General features: G+C 44.0%; 1 protein-coding gene across 1 annotated transcript in view; it reads left to right on the plus strand.

The window, feature by feature from the left end:
• The first annotated feature begins 9,465 nt into the window (after positions 1-9,465).
• Positions 9,466-20,854, plus strand: part of LOC116356236 (protein eva-1 homolog C-like) — a 32,207-nt gene continuing 20,818 nt past the window's right edge. Inside the window, exon 1 of the mRNA XM_031800868.1 lies at positions 9,466-9,745. Within this exon, the coding sequence (XP_031656728.1) occupies positions 9,728-9,745 (18 nt within the window). The 5' untranslated portion in view covers positions 9,466-9,727. The remainder of the gene's footprint in view (positions 9,746-20,854) is intronic.

Genomic DNA, 20,854 nt, shown 5'->3' on the forward strand with positions numbered 1-20,854 from the left:
AGCAACCTTTCGGTTACTGGCCACCAGGCTACCCGCTGCCCAGAGTAGGAACATCACTGTTAGTCTACACCTGTTGTTTTATGTAGCAAAATTTGAAATTGTGTTTTTTACATTGGATAAAGGTAAAGACTCATACACTGTATTTTTGAGGAACAATGAGAAAGTATTTCTGTTTTGAATGTTGATAAACTTGTGAATTAACTTTTTAGAAAATGGCCTCTCAATGTTTTGGTACCAACTGGAGAGCTCTCCTTTGTCTACACCCATTCAGCATTGTTCAAACCCTTATAAAGCAGCGTGCTAGTAGCCTAAGATAAGGAAATATTCCAGGTAAACAGAAAGTGTCGAGATGATACAAATATTTTTTAAATATTAGATGAAGCTTACACACACAGTTGTCTAAATTCATGGGTCATGTGAAAGAAATGCTATAACCCCCAGCAACATATTGCCTAGTGGATGGGTCTCTACAGAAGGTGTAAACGGTACAGCCACTTGCATAGTAGCAATATCAGAAATAGATAGTGTCAATATGAATAAAATAATATACAGTATGTACAGTGGGGCAATTTTCATCATAGGTACACTTCAACTATGACAGACAAAATGAGAAAAAAATCCAGAAAATCACATTGTAGGATTTTTTTATTAATTAATTTGCAAATTATGGTGGAAAATAAGTATTTGGTCACCTACAAACAAGCAAGATTTCTGGCTCTTACAGACCTGTAACTTCTTCTTTAAAAGGCTCCTCTGTCCTCCACTCGTTTACCTGTATTAATGGCACCTGTTTGAACTTGTTATCAGTATAAAAGACACCTGTCCACAACCTCAAACAGTCACACTCCAAACTCCACTAAGAGCTGTCAAAGGACACCAGAAACAAAATTGTAGACCTGCACCAGGCTGGGAAGACTGAATCTGCAACTCAACAAAGAATGCTGAGTTGCATCCAAAGAACACCAAACCTACTGTGAAGCATGGGGGTGGAAACATCATGCTTTGGGGCTGTTTTTCTGCAAAGGGACCAGGACGACTGGTCCGTGTAAAGGAAAGAATGAATGGGGCCATGTATCGTGAGATTTTGAGTGAAAACCTCCCATCAGCAAGGGCATTGAAGGTGAAAACGGGCTGGGTCTTTCAGCAAGACAATGATCCCAAACACACCGCCCGGGGACGAAGGAGTGGCCTAGCCAGTCAACAGATCTCAACCCCATAGAAAATCTTTGGAGGGAGTTGAAAGTCCGTGTTGCCCAGCAACAGCCCCAAAACATCACTGCTCTAGAGGAGATCTGCATGGAGGAATGGGCCAAAATACCAGCAACAGTGTGTGAAAACCTTGTGAAGACTTACAGAAAACGTTTGACCTCTGTCATTGCCAACAAAGGGTATATAACAAAGTATTGAGAAACTTTGTTATTGACCAAATACTTTTTTTTCCATCTTCTCAAAAACATCCGTTTGTCTAGCTGTGTCCAGTCCAGGTGGTGCTTGTACAGGCAGACCATCTATGGGAGGAAGGATGTCAGCGTTATGCAGCAGCTGAAACCTGGTCCCGACTGAGTCAGAACGCTCCTTTGTCTAGCTGTGTCCAGTCCAGGTGGTGCTTGTACAGGCAGACCATCTATGGGAGGAAGGATGTCAGCGTTATGCAGCAGCTGAAACCTGGTCCCGACTGAGTCAGAACGCTCCTTTGTCTAGCTGTGTCCAGTCCAGGTGGTGCTTGTACAGGCAGACCATCTATGGGAGGAAGGATGTCAGCGTTATGCAGCAGCTGAAACCTGGTCCCGACTGAGTCAGAACGCTCCTTTGTCTAGCTGTGTCCAGTCCAGGTGGTGCTTGTACAGGCAGACCATCTATGGGAGGAAGGATGTCAGCGTTATGCAGCAGCTGAAACCTGGTCCCGACTGAGTCAGAACGCTCCTTTGTCTAGCTGTGTCCAGTCCAGGTGGTGCTTGTACAGGCAGACCATCTATGGGAGGAAGGATGTCAGCGTTATGCAGCAGCTGAAACCTGGTCCCGACTGAGTCAGAACGCTCCCTTGTCTAGCTGTGTCCAGTCCAGGTGGTGCTTGTACAGGCAGACCATCTATGGGAGGAAGGATGTCAGCGTTATGCAGCAGCTGAAACCTGGTCCCGACTGAGTCAGAACACTCCTTTGTCTAGCTGTGTCCAGTCCAGGTGGTGCTTGTACAGGCAGACCATCTATGGGAGGAAGGATGTCAGCGTTATGCAGCAGCTGAAACCTGGTCCCGACTGAGTCAGAACGCTCCTTTGCAGGAAATGTATTTCACCTTTATTTAACCAGGTAGGCCAGTTGAGAACACCTTTATTTAACCAGGTAGGCTAGTTGAGAACAAGTTCTCATTTACAACTGCGACCTGGCCAAGATAAGGCAAAGCAGTTCGACAGATGCAACAACACAGAGTTACACATGGAATAAACAAACATACAGTCAATAATACAGTAGAAAAATACTATATACAGTGTGCGCAAATGAGGTAGGATAAGGTAGGTAAGGAAATAAATTGGCCAAGGTGGCGAAGTAATTACAATATAGCAATTAAACACTGGAATGGTAGATGTGCAGAAGAGGAATGTGCAAGTAGAGATACTGGGGTGCTTAGGAGCAAAATAAATAAATAAATATAGTGTGGGGATGAGGTAGTTGGATGGGCTATTTACAGATGGGCTATGTACAGGTGCAGTGATCTGTGAGCTGCTCTGACAGCTGGTGCTTAAAGCTAGTGAGGGAGATATGAGTCTCCAGCTTCAGTGATTTTTGCAGTTCGTTCCAGTCATTGGCAGCAGAGAACTGGAAGGAGAGGCGGCCAAAGGAAGAATTGGCTTTGTGGGTGACCAGTGAGATATACCTGCTGGAGCGCATGCTATGAGTGGGTGCTGCTATGGTGACCAGTGAGCTGAGATAAGGCGGGTCTTTACCTAGCAGAGACTTGTAGATGACCTGGAGCCAGTGGGTTTGGCGACGAGTATGAAGCGAGGGCCAGCCAACGAGAGCGTACAAGTCGCGGTGGTGGGTAGTGTATGGGGCTTTGGTGACAAAACGGATGGCGCTGTGATAGACTGCATCCAATTTGTTGAGTAGAGTGTTGGAGGCTATTTTGTAAATTACATCGCCGAAGTCGAGGATCGGTAGGATGGTCAGTTTTATGAGGGTATGTTTGGCAGCATGAGTTAAGGGTGCTTTGTTGTGAAATAGGAAGCCCATTCTAGATTAAATGTTGGATTGGAGATGCTTAATGTGAGTCTGGAAGGAGAGTTTACAGTCTAACCTGACACCTAGGTATTTGTAGTTGTCCACATATTCTAAGTCAGAACCATCCAGAGTAATGATGCTGGGCAGGTGCGGGCAGCGATCGGTTGAAGAGCATGCATTTCATTTTACTTGCATTTAAGAGCAGTTGGAGGCCACGGAAGGAGAGTTGTATGGCATTGAAGCTTGTCTGGAGGTTAGTTAACACAGTGTCCAAAGAAGGGCCAGAGGTATACAGAATGTGTCATCTGCGTAGAGGTGGATCAGAGAATCACCAGCAGCAAGAGTGACATTATTGATGTATATAGAGAAGAGAGTCTGTCTGAGAATTGAACCCTGTGGCATCCCCATAGAGACTGCCAGAGGTCCGGACAACAGGCCCTCCGATTTGACACACTGAACTCTATCATAGAAGTAGTTTGTGAACCAGGCGAGGCAATCATTTGAGAAACCAATGCTGTTGAGTCTGCCGATAAGAATGTGGTGATTGACAGAGTCGAAAGCCTTGGCCAGGACGATAAATACGGCTACACAGTAATGTCTCTTATCGATGGTGGTTATGATATCATTTAGGACCTTGAGCGTGGCTGAAGTGCACCCATGACCAGCTCTGAAACCAGATTGCATAGCGGAGAAGGTAGGGTGGGATTCAAAATGGTCTGTTTGTTAACTTGGCTTTCGAAGACCTTAGAAAGGCAGGGTAGGATAGATATAGGTCTGTCGTAGTTTGCGTCTAGAGAATCTCCCCCTTTGCTTAGGGGGATGACCGCGGCAGCTTTCCAATCTTTGAGAATCTCAGACGATACGAAAGAGGTTGAACAGGCTAGTAATTATAGTTGATTTATTGGTGGTGACAGTGTTTCCTAGCCTCAATGCAGTGGGCTGCTGGGAGGAGGTGCTCTTATTCTCCATGGACTTTACAGTGTCCCAGAACTTTTTTGAGTTTGTGCTACATTATGCACATTTCTGCTTGAAAAAGCTAGCCTTAGCTTCCCTAACTGCCTGTGTATATTTGTTCCTAACTTTGCATATCGTGGGGGCTGTTCGATGCTAACGCAGAACGCCACAGGATGTTTTTGTGCTGGTCAAGGGCAGTCACGTCTGGACAGAACCAAGGGCTATATCTGTCCCTGTTTCTATATTTTTTGAATGGGGCATGCTTATTTAAGATAGTGAGGAAGGCACTATAATAATAATATAGAATAAACAGGCATCCTCTACTGACGGATGAGGTCAGACGGATGAGGTATCCTTCCAGGATACCCGGGCCAGGTCGGTTAGAAAGCCTGCTTGCTGAAGTATTTTAGGGAGTTTTTGACAGTGAATAGGGAAGGTCGTTTAACCGCAGACCCATTACGGATGCAGGCAATGAGGCAGTGATCGCTGAGATCTTGGCTGAAAACGGCAGAGGTGTATTTGGAGGGCAAGTTGGTTAGGATGATATCTATGAGGGTGCCCGTGTTTACGGATTTGGGGTTGTACCTGGTCAGTTCATTGATAATTTGTGTGAGATTGAGGCTATCAAGCTTAGATTGTAGGATGGCTGGGGTGTTAAGCATGTCCCAGTTTAGGTCACCTAGCAGCACAAGCTCAGAAGATAAATGGGGGGCAATTAATTCACATGTGGTGTCGAGGGCACAGCTGGGGCCAGAAGGTGGTCTATAGCAAGCGGCAACGGTGATAGACTTGTTTCTGTAAAGGTAGATTTTTTTAAAAGTAGTAGCTCGAATTGTTTGGTTACAGACCTGGAAAATAAGACAAAACTCTGCAGGCTATCTCTGCAGTATATTGCAATAGTATATTGCACACCGCCCCCAATGGAAGTTCTGTATTGTTGGAAAATGTTTGGTAGTCTTCCTAAGCCAGGATTCAGACACGGCTTGGACATCCGGGTTGGCAGAGTGTGCTAAAGCAGTGAAAAAAACAGAGGGGTCCAAGTCCAATTGGCAAAATAGGTATAGTGGCCCAAGAAATTGGCCGATGGATCTATTCAGCTAACAGTCCAATATGCTCTAGACAGCTAGCGGTCTGCGGCTAGCAGATTGGCATTCAGGGGACTTTGCGACAGAGGGGCCTGTTGGGGGGGGGGGGGGGGGGGGGGGGGGGAACACGGGCAGATTACGTAGGTTGTCCAGCCATGATGTTAATCAGGGCCCAGGCCAATTGGCAAAATAGGTATAGTGGCCTGAGAAATTGGCCGACGGGCCTATTAGCTAACAGTCCGATAGGCTAGTAGATGGGCATTCAGGGGACGTCGCGGCGTAGGGGCCAGTTGAGTACCCCCTCGAGCAGATTACGTCAGTAGTCCAGTCTTGAAGGATCGATGGTGTTCCATACCCCGTACCGGCAGTAGAAGGGGTCCGGGTATTGTAGCCCAGGAGTGTCTGATGGGCCTCTTCAGCTAGCTGGGGGATGGGCCTAGCATGGGCTAGCTCCAGGCTAATTGGTGCTTGCTTCGGGACAGAGACGTTAGCCAGGAGTGGCCACTCGGACAGCAGCTAGATAGCTGCGATGATCCAGGTGAAAAGGTTCAGAGCTTGCAGTAGGAATCCGGGGATATGGAGAAAAAATAGGTCCGGTATGCTCTGGTTTGAATCGCGTTGTACAAACTAGCGAGAGCTTTCCGAGCTAACGATTAGCTGATGACCACTAGCAGTGGTTAGCTGACTACTAGCTAGTAGCTAGTGAGCTGGCTAGCGTCTGTTGGGGTATGAGACAGCTTGTCTGTTGAAACATTGGACATTACATTTTTGTATCTGAGCTCTTAGAGTGTGCGGCTCTCCTCTATTTTCAAGTTTTCCACTCCGCTAGCCAGCACCTCACCTAAATAGGTGTGCGTTTTTTCCCCTCTAGATTACCTTCAGGGTTACCTACGTCCCGTCACACTTTTGGGGTTTGTAGAGCAAAATGGAGAACACCATTGTGTTCGTGAAAGTCTGTTGGCCAAACCATTGGGACGCTACATACGTTTTTGTGAAAAGACCGATTTTCGGGATGTCTTATGGTCTGACAAACACTACTGTAGCTTGGCCACCTTCCACCACAGATACAGAAGGCCAACATAGGCGGATTTGCTGGATTGAGACAGCCAATGCTAGCTTAAACTGATGGGGACTTTGTTGTTGTTACTTAGACTCTTAAGGATTTTAAAGAAGGATTTTATGTGGATTGTGTATGTGTGCCATTCAGAGGGTGAATGGGCAAGACAAAATATTTAAGTGCCTTTGAATGGGGTATGGTAGAAGGTGCCAGGTGCGCTGTTTTGAGTGTGTCAAGAACTGCAACGCTGCTGTGTTTTTCACACTCAACAGTTTCCCGTGTGTATCAAGAATGGTCCACCACCCAAAGGACATCCAGCCAATTTGACACAACTGTGGGAAGCATTGGAGTCAACATTGGCCAGCATCCCTGTGGAACGCTTTCAACAGCTTGTTGAGTGACAGCCCCAACAAATTGAGGCTGTTCTGACGGAAATAGGTGGTGTAACTGTAAGGAGCGACGCAGGGAGACGAGAAGCAAGTACAGGGAGTGAACATTTAATGGATAATAGACCAGAAACAAACAAGGACAGCATCTGGACAGGGGAAAATGTAACGACATCAATGCTAACACGGGGATCAAACTGAGGAGCAGACAGATATAGGGGCGATCAACAAAGCATTTGAATCCAGGTGTCCAATATTGTGCAGATGCACGTAGTGATGGTGACATGTGTGAGTAATGATGGGCAGCCTGGCACCCTCGAGCGCCAGAGATGGGAAGCGGGAGCAGGCGTGACAGTAACACAATATTACGAAGGTGATTTTAATGTTTTACAGTGTATGTTAAATGCATGAAAGAGAGCACCAGCTGTTCCAGACGACTGTGTGATCACGCTCTCTGTAGCCAATGTGAGCAAGACCTTTAAACAGGTCAACATTCACAAGGCCGCAGGGCCAGACGGATTACCAGGACGTGTACTCAGAGAATGTGTCAACCTGTAATACCTACATGTTTCAAGCAGACCACCATAGTCCCTGTGCCCAAGAAAGCGAAGGTAACCTGCCTAAATGACTACCGAGCCGTAGCACTTACGTCGGCAGCCATTAAGTGGTTTGAAAGGCTGGTCATGACTCACATTAACACCATCATCCCAGAAACCCTAGACCCATTAACATCAGTGGGGCTGTAGTAGAGCGGGTCGAGAGTTCCTTGGTCCTCATATCACCAACAAACTATCATGGCCCAAACACATCAAGACAGTCATGAAGAAAACACAACAAAACCTTTCCCCCTCAGGAGACTTGGCATGGGTCCCCAGATCCTCAAAAGATTCTATAGCTGCACCACCGAGAGCATACTGACCGATTTCATCACCGCCTGGTATGGCAACTCCTCGGCATCCGACCATAAGGCACTACAGAGGGTAGTGCGTACGGCCCAGTACATCACTGGGGCAAAGCTTCCTGCCATCCAGGACCTACAGTGCCTTTGGAAAGTATTCAGACCCCTGACTTTTTCCGCATTTTGCTACGTTACAGCCTTATTCTAAAATCTATTAAATAAAACATTTTGCTCAGCAATCTACACACAATACCCCATAATGACAAAGTGAAAATAGGTTTTTTGAAAATGTTTGCAAATGTATATAAGAACACTACAAATAAATACATTATTTACATAAGTATTCAGACCCCTTGCTATGAGACTTGAAATTGAGCTCAGGTGCATCCTGCATAAAATACATTTAGCTCACGGGACAGCTTGCGGCTGTGTTTTCCTTTGCAGTCCTTAATAGTTTGCAAGCCCTGCCATACACGACGAGCGCCAAAGCTGTCAAAGTAAAAGCATTCAATCTTACTCCTGTATTAACAATTTGCCTGATTTGGTGGTTCATCTGAGGGCATAGCGGAATTTCTTATGTGTCCAGATTAGTTTCCCGCTCCTTGAAAGCGGCAGCTCTAGCCTTTAGCTCGATGCGCATGTTGCCTGTAATCCATGGCTTCTGGTTGGGATATGTACGCACGGTCCTCGTGGGGACAACGTCGTCAATTCACTTATTGATGAAGCTGGTGACTGAGGTGGTATACTTCTCAATGCTGTTGGATGAGTCCCGGAACATATTCCAGTCTGTGCTAGCAAAACAGTCCTGTAGCGTAGCATCCACATGCGTCATTTCAGTAATGAGCGAGTCACTGGTACTTCCTGCTTAAGTTTTTGCTTGTTAGCAGGAATCAGCAGGATAGAATTATGGTCAGAGTTTCCAAATGGAGGGTGGGGGGGTTTTGTATGCATCTCTGTGTGTGGAGTACATGTGGTCTAGACTTTTTTTTTTTTTTTTTTTCTCTGAAGGCACATGTTACATAGTGGTAGAAATTAGGTAAAACGGATTTAACTTTGCCTGCATTAAAGTTCCCGGGCCACTAGGAGAGCCACTTCTTGACGAGCATTTTCTTGTTTGCTTATGGCCATATACAGCTCGTTGGGTGCGGTCTTAGTGCCAGCATCGGTTTGTGGTGGTAAATAGACGGCTATGAATAATATAGATGAGAACTCTCTTGGTAGACAGTGTGATCTACAGCTTATCATGAGTTACTCTACCTCAGGCGAGCAATACCTTGAGACTTCTTTAATATGAAACATTGTGCACCAGCTGTTATTGACAAATAGACACACATCCACCCCTCATTACCAGATGTAGCTGTTCTGTCCTGCCGCTGGAAAACCCAGCCAGCTCTTTATTATCTGTGTCGTCGTTCAGCCACAACTCGGTGAAACAACATAAGATATTTTAAATAACTTATGTCCCGCTGGTGGGATAGTCTTGAACGGAGATCATCCAGTTTATTCTCCAATGATTGTATGTTGGCCAATAGAACCGATGGTAGAGGCGGGTTACCCACCCGCCGACAAATTCTCACAAGGCACCCCGATCTCTGCCTCCTGTATTTCTGTCTTTACGTGAATGACGCCGATTTGGGCCTGGTCTCAGGGAAGCAGTATATCCTTCACGTCAGATTCATTAAAGAAAACAATCTTTGTCCAGTTCGAGTTGAGTAATCGCTTTTCTGATGTCCAGCAGCTCTTTTCGGTCATAAGAGACGGCAGCAGCAACATTATGTACAAAATACATTACAAACAATGTGAAAACAAATAAATAGCACAGTTGGTAAGGAGCCCCTAAAACGTCAGCCATCCCCTCCGGCACCATTATCTGTAGATAGATGTAGGTGTGCTGCCGTTTTCCTGGTAACCATGGTGTTTTTCTCATCTCCTAGGTTACCTGTCGAGGAACTACACCGAGCAGGCGGGCGACGGCGACTTCCTGTCGGTCCACTGCCTGCCCCGCACCACCATCGCTATCCAATCGGCTTTCTATGGCAGGAGTGGCCCCTTCCACCCCCAGCAGGGCCCGTCCTACCACAGACCCACCCTTTTAGGGACACTCCCACTGGAGGATGACTTGCATTGTTACATGTCCACAGCACTACAGGTAACTGCCCTTCCCTCCATACACACTTACTTCTCTAGAACAGAGGTCAACAAAGGTCATGAAATAATGGTCATCTGCTGGTATTGACATTTGTGGGTGATTTTCCCAAAGCCTTGTAGCAAAATGTGCAAAGGTGACACCCAAGAAACACCCACTTCAAACCACACCCCCAAGCCAACTCGCATTTGGCTCCTGTCATGGCCGCTCCTGTCATGGCCACCAGCATTTCTTGAGGAGCAAGACAAAAAACGAGGTGACATTCCTCTTTTAAGAGCCTCATGTTAGAAAGCTATTGTGCATCGCTGCTGCTTTTTCTAAATAGTCCTCTGTGGAGTGGCATACAGTATACAGCACAGCCTGTATACTGCCTTCTTGGAAGTACTCTTTTTCTAGATAGTCCTCTGTGGAGTGGCATACAGTATACAGCACAGCCTGTATACTGCCTTCTTGGAAGTACTCTTTTTCTAGATAGTCCTCTGTGGAGTGGCATACAGTATACAGCACAGCCTGTATACTGCCTTCTTGGAAGTACTCTTTTTCTAGATAGTCCTCTGTGGAGTGGCATACAGTATACAGCACAGCCTGTATACTGCCTTCTTGGAAGTACTCTTTTTCTAGATAGTCCTCTGTGGAGTGGCATACAGTATACAGCACAGCCTGTATACTGCCTTCTTGGAAGTACTCTTTTTCTAGATAGTCCTCTGTGGAGTGGCATACAGTATACAGCACAGCCTGTATACTGCCTTCTTGGAAGTACTCTTTTTTAATGGCTCAGGTGTGTAATGTCATAAAGTCTTCTCCCACTCCTCACCATATACAAAGAAAATGGTCTATATCGATACCGCTTCAGGATCCTATTCAATAATGCATTTTCATTGTTAACAAAACAATTCTGAGACCCACATGTAGGTTGGCATAGCTCAGAGCAAACGTGTAGCCCATCAATGTTCCATTCGTTTGGAGGTAGTATTCATCATCAAGCCTGAAATAGTTCTACGTCAAAACATATTCAGCCAGCTCTAAAATAAAGTTTGTTGGTCGGTATTCATTCGTATGTCGGTCTCTTAGGTAGTGAGCTAGGGTTGCCAGACCCACCGCGTGGGGAATGCTGGAGTACAGACTCTCGACATCTAATGTGAGCAGAATTCTATTAATCTGTTATTGGTGAGATCTTGGTTATAAATTCTTTCACATGTGATGGCAATGATTGCACATGAGATTTTATGAAGGAGTCTACAAAGTTTGACAATGGCTCTAGCAGTGAACATGTTCATGTGACTACTGGTCTGCCTGGATAATTGCCTTCTTGTATTTTAGGTTTGTGTAATTTAGGCAAAATATACAGGCATGGACCTATAACACATGGGAATGAAAATGTATTTTGTTGTTGGTTATTTTCACCTTTATTTAACCAGGTAGGCCAGTTGAGAACAAGTTCTCTTTTACAACTGCGACCTGGCCAAGATAAAGCAAAGCAGTTCGACACAAACAACGGAGTTACACATAAACAAACGTACAGTCAATAACACAATAGAAAATCTGTATACAGTGTGTGCAAATGAAGGAGGTAAGGCAATAAATAGGCCAATAGTGGCGAAGTAATTACAATTTAGCAATTTACACTGGAGTGATCTATATGTGCAGATGAGGATGTGCAAGTAGAAACACTGGTGTGAAAAAGAGCAGAAAAACAAATATGGGGATGAGGTAGGTAGTTGGTTCGATGGGCTACTTACAGATGGGCTGTGTACAGCATTGGCAGCAGAGAACTGGAAGGAAAGGCGGCCAAAGCAGGTAATGGCTTTGGGGATGACCAGTAAAATATACCTGCTGGAGCTCGTGCTACAGTGTTGCTATGGTGACCATTGAGCTGAGATAAGGCGGAGCTTTACCTAGCAAAGACTTATAGATGACCTGGAGCCGGTGGGTTTGGCAACGAATATGTAGCGAGGACCAGCCAACGAGAGCATACAGGTGGTGGGTAGGATATGGGGCTTTGGTGACAAAACGGATGGCACTAGACTGCATCCAATTTACTGAGTGTTGGAGGCTATTTTGTAAATGACAACGCCGAAATCAAGGATCGGTAGGATAGTCAGTTTTACTAGGGTGTGTTTGGCAGCATGAGTGAAGGAGGCTTAGTTGCAAAATAGGAAGCCGTTTCTAGATTTAATTATGGATTTGAGATGCTTGATGTGAGTCTGGAAGGAGAGTTTACAGTCTAGCCAGACACCTAGGTATTTATAGTTGTCCACATATTCTAAGTCAGAACCATCCAGAGTAATGATGCAAGTCGTGCGGGTGCGGGCAGCGATTGGTTGAAGAGGATGCATTTAGTTGTACTAGCATTTAGGAGCAGTTGGAGGCCACGGAAGGAGTGTTGTATGGCGTTGAAGCTCGTTTGGAAGTTTGTTAACAGTGTCCAAAGAAGGGCCAGATGTATACAGATGTATATTCATATTCGGGTTTTGAGATAAGCTTACTTAATTAGGGCTCCAGATTTGAGCTAATATTAATTTAGAACACCTGTGTGGGATCAACACTCAGTTTTCCATAGAAACATTAGTTTTCTCTGAATCGCCTCATTTGTATTTTTCATAGTCTAAAACGACCACAGTACCCCCCTGCAGGTTTGCAGGTTTGCTAACCAAAGATGAGTCTTTCATTCGTTCACTGAGTGCCTGTTCTTCTGTCCTGGTGAGGTTGTTCTAAATATGTGTTGTTTGTCTCCTATATACAGACATGGCTTCTTGTTCGACTAACCTACAATAGGTATTAATTAAGGAGTTGTTAACCATAGGACATAATTAGCTTTTGGGCTTAAAATTAGTTTTTTGGAGGGAGGTTCTAGGCCAGAACTTTAATCTTACTAAATATTTTTTGCAAATCAACTTTTGCTTTATTGGATCAAGCAGTTTAAAAATAAAAAAAATTGTTTGCTAACTGAGATGTTACTGTCAGCTGCGCTCATTGCACTCACCTGGACTCCTTCACTTTGTTGATTACCCCCTGTATATCGGTCTGTTCTTTGGTTGTGTTCCCTGTTCCCATTATTCCGTATTGTGTTTTTTATGTGTTCATGTCCAGACGCTTTTCCGTTTCATGTCAGTCAGATATTAAACCTTCCCTCCCTGTACCTGCTGCTCATCTCCTGCGTCGCCTCCTTGCAATTACTGTGACATGAAATAACAGAATTCCATGCAAATCTCCTGGATATTGGTGTACCCCTCCTACCCCACATTTTTTTTATTTTAAATTTAAACTATATTTAACTAGGCAAGTCAATTAAGCACAAATTATTATTTACAATGACGGCTTACCAAGAGGCAAAATGCCTCGTGCAGGCTCAGGGGCTAGAATAAAAAACAAATACATTGATGTAGGACAAAACACACATCCCGACAAGAGAGACTGCACAACACTTCATAAACAGAGACCTAAGACGACAACACAACATGGCGCAACACATTATAACACATTATAACACAGAATGGTAGCAACACAACATGACAACGACATGGGAGCAACACAAGATGGCAGCAGCACAACATGGTAGCAGCACAAACATGGTACAAACATTGTTTCACACAGACAACAGCACGAAGGGCAAGAAGGTAGAATCAACAATACATCACACGAAGCAGCCACAAGTGTCGGTAAGTGAGTCCACGATTGAGTCTTTGAATGAAAAGCTTGAGATAAAACTGTCCAGTTTGAGTGTAGCTGGAACTGAAAAGAGGAGCGACCCAGGGATGTGTGTTCTTTGGCGACCTTTAACAGAATGTGACTGGCAGAACGGGTGTTGTATGTGGAGGATGAAGGCTGCAGTAGATATCACAGATAGGGGGGGAGTGAGGCCTGAGAGGGATTTATAAATAAGCATCAACTAGTGGGTCTTGCGCCGGGTATACAGAGATGGACAGTTTAAACAGGAGTATAGAGTGCAGTGATGTGTCCTATAAGGAGCATTGGTGGCAAATTTGATGGCCGAATGGTAAATACCATCTAGCCGCTCGAGAGCACCTTTACCTGCCGATCTATAAATTACGCCTCTGTAATCTATCATGGGTAGGATGGTCATATGAATCAGGGTTAGTTTGGCAGCTGGGGTGAAAGAGGAGCAATTATGATACCAAGTCTAGATTTAACCTTAGCCTGCAGCTTTGAAATGTGCTGAGAAAAGGACAGTGTACCATCAAGCCATACTTCCGGTACTTGTATGAGGTTACTACCTCAAACTCTAAACCCTCAGAGGTAGTAGGCACAACGGTGGAGGAGGCGGGGGCCACGTGACCTTTTGTAGTGGTGTTCAGAACTCAACATCTGGGGAGGGGCCAGCTGAGTATAAGACTCAACTGAGCTCTTTTGTCGATGGAAATTGAGAAGAGCATGGGACCTAGGATCGAGCCTTGGGGTACTCCCTTGGTGACAGGCAGTGGCTGAGACAGCAGATGTTCTGACTTCACACATTGCACTCTTTGAGAGAGGTAGACGCATCGCAACTGCAGGTTAGCATAGGCTACTTTGTAGTAAGCATTTAATTGAGAAGGTTTTTGAGAAAGCCTTTCCATCTACCAGAATACGGTTGTCATTAGGGTTGGGCGATATCCAGATTTTCATATCGTCATACCGTCCTTTTCTTATCTTGGGATTAACGGTATTACTGATTTAGTACACAAGGGGGTGTCAAAAAAAAAGAAGCCCATTGGGCATCTATTACCAGAATGCAATTAATAGCGAGTTTCTGTGGAGCCTGTTAGGTAAATATGTCAATGAACACAAACAAAAATAAAATAATTGTAAAGACATACAATCCAGCTCATAAATGTATACATAGCTACCGAATGTCATTTGGGGGGAGTTTGGATATTTACAAGCAAATGTGAACAAGAGACATTGTGCAAATGAACAACGTTTGGATGCGTGCTTGTCTGAAGGAAGAACAGTCCTGGCCCTGCAGCAGCATGTGTGTCTGTGTGGAGTCTTCCTGCTCTGCTCGGAGAAGATGGGGTAGGAGCAGACGGACTGAGAACGGAGAGTAGAAAAAAACGCAAGGAAATCAAGATATCCTACAGATAACTCATCCAAAGGGCTTTGACTTCTCAAACACGGCCGAAAGCAATATGATGCCCCATCACCTTATTAATTCAGCCACTTACTAGCAAACAATTTAATAAAAAAAAAATGCTTGATCTAATAAAGCAAATGTTGATATGTAAAAAATATTTGCTAGCAAGTTAAACTTAGGGGCCACGTTAATGCAGAATTCTGTGTTTTTCACGCAGGAAAAAAGGATAAACGGCATAACGGCTTCTAATTGTAATTTCTGCATCAGACACATTATCTGCTTCAGTTGCACTTCTCCACTAGATGAGAATTCACAAACGGGTATTCTATCAACAGACAGCTCTCTGACTGATGTACAGTGCCTTGCGAAAGTATTCGGTCCCCTTGAACTTTGCGACCTTTTGCCACATTTCAGGCTTCAAACATAAAGATATAAAACTGTATTTTTTTTGTGAAGAATCAACAACGAGTGGGACACAATCATGAAGTGGAACGACATTTATTGGATATTTCAAACTTTTTTAACAAATCAAAAACTGAAAAATTGGGCGTGCAAAATTATTCAGCCCCTTTACTTTCAGTGCAGCAAACTCTCTCCAGAAGTTCAGTGAGGATCTCTGAATGATCCAATGTTGACCTAAATGACTAATGATGATAAATACAATCCACCTGTGTGTAATCAAGTCTCCGTATAAATGCACCTGCACTGTGATAGTCTCAGAGGTCCGTTAAAAGCGCAGAGAGCATCATGAAGAACAAGGAACACACCAGGCAGGTCCGAGATACTGTTGTGAAGAAGTTTAAAGCCGGATTTGGATACAAAAAGATTTCCCAAGCTTTAAACATCCCAAGGAGCACTGCAAGCGATAATATTGAAATGGAAGGAGTATCAGACCACTGCAAATCTACCAAGACCTGGCCGTCCCTCTAAACTTTCAGCTCATACAAGGAGAAGACTGATCAGAGATGCAGCCAAGAGGCCCATGATCACTCTGGATGAACTGCAGAGATCTACAGCTGAGGTGGGAGACTGTCCATAGGACAACAATCAGTCGTATATTGCACAAATCTGGCCTTTATGGAAGAGTGGCAAGAAAGCCATTTCTTAAAGAGATCCATAAAAAGTGTCATTTAAAGTTTGCCACAAGCCACCTGGGAGACACACCAAACATGTGGAAGAAGGTGCTCTGGTCAGATGAAACCAAAATTTAACTTTTTGGCAACAATGCAAAACGTTATGTTTGGCGTAAAAGCTACACAGCTCATCACCCTGAACACACCATCCCCACTGTCAAACATGGTGGTGGCAGCATCATGGTTTGGGCCTGCTTTTCTTCAGCAGGGACAGGGAAGATGGTTAAAATTGATGGGAAGATGGATGGAGCCAAATACAGGACCATTCTGGAAGAAAACCTGATGGAGTCTGCAAAAGACCTGAGACTGGGACGGAGATTTGTCTTCCAACAAGACAATGATCCAAAACATAAAGCAAAATCTACAATGGAATGGTTCAAAAATAAACATATCCAGGTGTTAGAATGGCCAAGTCAAAGTCCAGACCTGAATCCAATCGTGAATCTGTGGAAAGAACTGAAAACTGCTGTTCACAAATGCTCTCCATCCAACCTCACTGAGCTCGAGCTGTTTTGCAAGGAGGAATGGGAAAAAATGTCAGTCTCTCGATGTGCAAAACTGATAGAGACATACCCCAAGCGACTTACAGCTGTAATCGCAGTAAAAGGTGGCGCTACAGAGTATTAACTTAAGGGGGTTGAATAATTTTGCACGCCCAATTTTTCACATTTTGATTTGTTAAAAAAGTTTGAAATATCCAATAAATGTCGTTCCACTTCATGATTGTGTCCCACTTGTTGTTGATTCTTCACAAAAAAATACAGTTTTATATCTTTATGTTTGAAGCCTGAAATGTCGCAAAGTTCAAGGTGGCCGAATACTTCAGCAAGGCACTGTATAGCTACTTTTCCCAGGTACATTTCTAGGTGTAGCCAGACTACTTTTCTCCGGTAAAATGTAAGATTAACTTTATTTTCTGCTGAATATGTTCCTTCTGGGAAGGAAAACTATAGTTGCAAGTCCCCGATCACTCGATTGAAACAAAAAAACACTATTGCCTTTCAATATAAAAGGCATCACCTGTCAATACACAGCTGGACTCACCTGCTTCCGCTTTCTCACGTTGTGCTGTTTACAAACACGTGACTGGGTCTGCTGTTCTGGGGAAATAAGCTTCATAATGTAAAATAATGTGAAGTGAAATGAAGAACGCAATCTGCTTTATCTTTGCACAAGTTGACTACAGGTATTTACTTAAAAAGTAGCTACAAATATTAAGATGTATTGAAAAAATGTCAAATAGCCTCAACGTTATTGATGGTATTGAAAAGAAAAATCCTGTGGCTATTTCCAAATACCCCAGTATGTACGGTATACTGCCCAAGCCTAGTTGTCATTACATTAGCATCATCGCTAACGGCTACACAAAGTGGTAGACACATGCTCCAACACAGGAAAGAACATGTCATTAAACATCACAACCTTGCTGCTGTTGTCAAGCTAATCAAGGCCCTGATTGGTGAACCACTCATCCAGTCCATAGCTCTATGTCTGTATGCATGGTTAGGGACACCCTCACACACACAGTGCTTTAACATAGTGTTTTTTACTTACATATTTGACGCGTTAATTTATACAGTAATTATTATTCAACATGTCCCCACCTGGGATTTGAACTCTCAACCTCTTGGTTCACAATACTCAGATCTTCCCGCCACACCAACATGTTCATGTCAGGTATCGCTTAATTGGACTATTCTCATCATTGGGCTTTCAGTATAGTTGTCTGATGTTGGTGAGGCGTGTTAACCTGTTTTAAAGCACTCCTGACTCACTATGATCAATAAAATAGTTTTATTGAGTGTACTTTTAACAGAGCTGAGATTGAATTCAAACTGCATTCAACCTATTGCTTACACCTATCAACTTGTTTCAGTATGTTTCTAGGGAGGAGAGGTTAGGGTTTTTCCGGACAGGGACTAGCTATTCTGGCCCAATAAGCACATGCCCTAAAAAAGATCCCTTATCGGGACAGTGGTTAGGGCGTACGTCATTGTTGCTGGTGGCCTGGCTTCGAAACCCGCTCGGGGAGTCACCCTACTCTCACATTCTCAGCAATCGAATATCATTACAACACACCTACCTGCTCTAATTCAAATGTGTTTCTCAATGACCCATTTGTTCTAAGTGGTTATAATTCAATTATATGGTATGGATTTCAAAAAGTTGATTGAGTTCTCTTTGGGTTGCTCAGCTATATAGAACTAATAAATACTGATCATTTATGAGGTAGTGGAAATGTGGTCATAATTTGTGCTCAAGGGGAAATCCTACAGATTCCTATATTTCAATGACAAACTAATTTGAATTAGATCAGATAGGTGTGTTGTAACTATTGACAAATAATTACTTTAACGTATTTTGCTAAGAATGTGAGAGCATAGCAATTCCTCTAGTGCATCTCAAACCCAGGCCACCAGCAGCAATGATGAACTCCCTAACCACTGTCCCAATAAGGAATATCTCTAGGACATGTGCTTATTAGGGCCAGTATAGTTTGGCTCTGTCCTGCCCAGAATAAACCCTACCCCTTCCTCCCTAGGCACTTGTGTAGATCTGAAACAACTTGATAGGTGGAAGGCTGTAAACGGTAGGGTGAATGCAAATAAATCTCAGCTCTGTTAAAAGTACACTCAAGAAAAACTTGTATCGATCATAGTGATTCAGGAGTGCTTTAAAACAGGTTGACATGCCCCACCAACATTAGACAACTATACTGAAAGCCCTTAAATTGCTGAAATAAGTCAATTAAATCATATCCATGTCAGATTAACCGTCAGATTAACCGATAGATGACACGGACATGGTGGAGTAGCAGGAAGATGGGAGGACCGTTCAAATCCCAGGTGAGGACAGTAAATACTGTATAAACAAACATGCACAATGTAACCATGTATGTCAAATATGTAAGATGAAAACACTTACACACCTCTTGTTTGTGTGAGTGTCCCTAACCTTGCCAACAGACAAAGAGCTATTAATGGATCAGTGGTTCGCCAATCAGGGTCTTGATTGGCTCGGCAATAGTAACTAGGCTTGATGTGTAATTCAATAAGGCATGTCCTTCCAACGTTCCCATGAAACTTTTAATTGACTTTTAATTCCTGAGAACATGGCAACTATGTTCTGTGTATGTTTAGTGGGATGTTGATGGAATATTCTCCTAACCCTCAGAAAACTGGACACATGAATGTTCCTACAACGTTCCCACGAAACGTGTCTAGAACATTAAAATGGGATATTCTGAGAACATAGTAACCATGTTCTGTGTGTTTTGTTTGACATTATAGAATGTTCCCCTAACTTTTCCACAATAAAGCAGCTGGTTTGAATCCTTGTGATCCCCATTTCAACAGACATAAAACACTATGAAAACAGGTAGACATGATGTCACAAGCTGTTTTTCACCGCTCTGTTCATTCTGGGGGTATGATGTCACAAGCTGTTTTTCACCGCTCTGTTCATTCTGGGGGTATGATGTCACAAGCTGTTTTTTACCACTCTGTTCATTCTGGGGGTATGATGTCACAAGCTGTTTTTTACCACTCTGTTCATTCTGGGGGTATGATGTCACAAGCTGTTTTTCACCGCTCTGTTCATTCTGGGGGTATGATGTCACAAGCTGTTTTTTACCACTCTGTTCATTCTGGGGGTATGATGTCACAAGCTGTTTTTCACCGCTCTGTTCATTCTGGGGGTATGATGTCACAAGATGCTTTTCACCACTCTTTTCATTCTGGGGGTATGATGTCACAAGCTGTTTTTTACCACTCTGTTCATTCTGGGGGTATGATGTCACAAGCTGTTTTTTACCACTCTGTTCATTCTGGGGGCATGATGTCACAAGCTGTTTTTCACCACTCTGTTCATTCTGGGGGTATGATGTCACAAGCAGTTTTTTACCACTCTGTTCATTCTGGGGGTATGATGTCACAAGCTGTTTTTTACCACTCTGTTCATTCTGGGGGTATGATGTCACAAGCTGTTTTTTACCACTCTGTTCATTCTGGGGGTATGATGTCACAAGCTGTTTTTTACCACTCTGTTCATTCTGGGGGTATGATGTCACAAGCTGTTTTTTACCACTCTGTTCATTCTGGGGGTATGATGTCACAAGCTGTTTTTTACCACTCTGTTCATTCTGGGGGTATGATGTCACAAGCTGTTTTTTACCACTCTGTTCATTCTGGGGGTATGATGTCACAAGCTGTTTTTTACCACTCTGTTCATTCTGGGGGTATGATGTCACAAGCTGTTTTTCTAATATATCACGTCCCTGGCCATTGTGTCTCCTTAATGAAGCGCGATGACATGACATAAACGGCGGCAGCACACACCTGAAGAACACTGGGAGGTGGTCTCCTATATGTCTCTGTTTTAGTGGAACTCACAGCTCCAGTGCTAAGCTTCGCCGGCGGTGGGCACCGTCCTACCCATCACAATTCCCAGTGCCACACTGTGGTCAATCATAAATAGGCACCAGCATAAGGGCGGCCCATGTCAACAGTGTGATGCGTTCTGGGGGGGAAATGACTGAACTCCTGCCTTTTTTTTGTTATTTTTCAATAAACTTCCAGGGAATTTGGTGAGACGGAAGGGGAATTCCTCAATTCCTTGCTGTGGAATGTACTAGATTCTAGAATGTTACTCAGCTGTGTCAAAACGAGAACAAGAAGGAAAGGTGTAAGACTGAAATCTGATACACGGAAGTGACTGGATTGTAGCTTCTTTGCAGCCGTTCTACTGTTCCCATGGCGTGGGAGGAGAAGGGGACGTTAGGGTGTTTTGAAGTGGTTTTAGGTTTGTGTGACGCCGATCTCACCGATGCTTGCTCATTGCTCTCTCTCCCTCTTCCCCTCTCTCTCTCCCTTCCTTCCTCCCTCCCTACCTCAATCTCTCTCTCTTTAG

Source organism: Oncorhynchus kisutch, linkage group LG21, assembly GCF_002021735.2.
Source record: "Oncorhynchus kisutch isolate 150728-3 linkage group LG21, Okis_V2, whole genome shotgun sequence".
Lineage (NCBI taxonomy): Eukaryota > Metazoa > Chordata > Actinopteri > Salmoniformes > Salmonidae > Oncorhynchus > Oncorhynchus kisutch.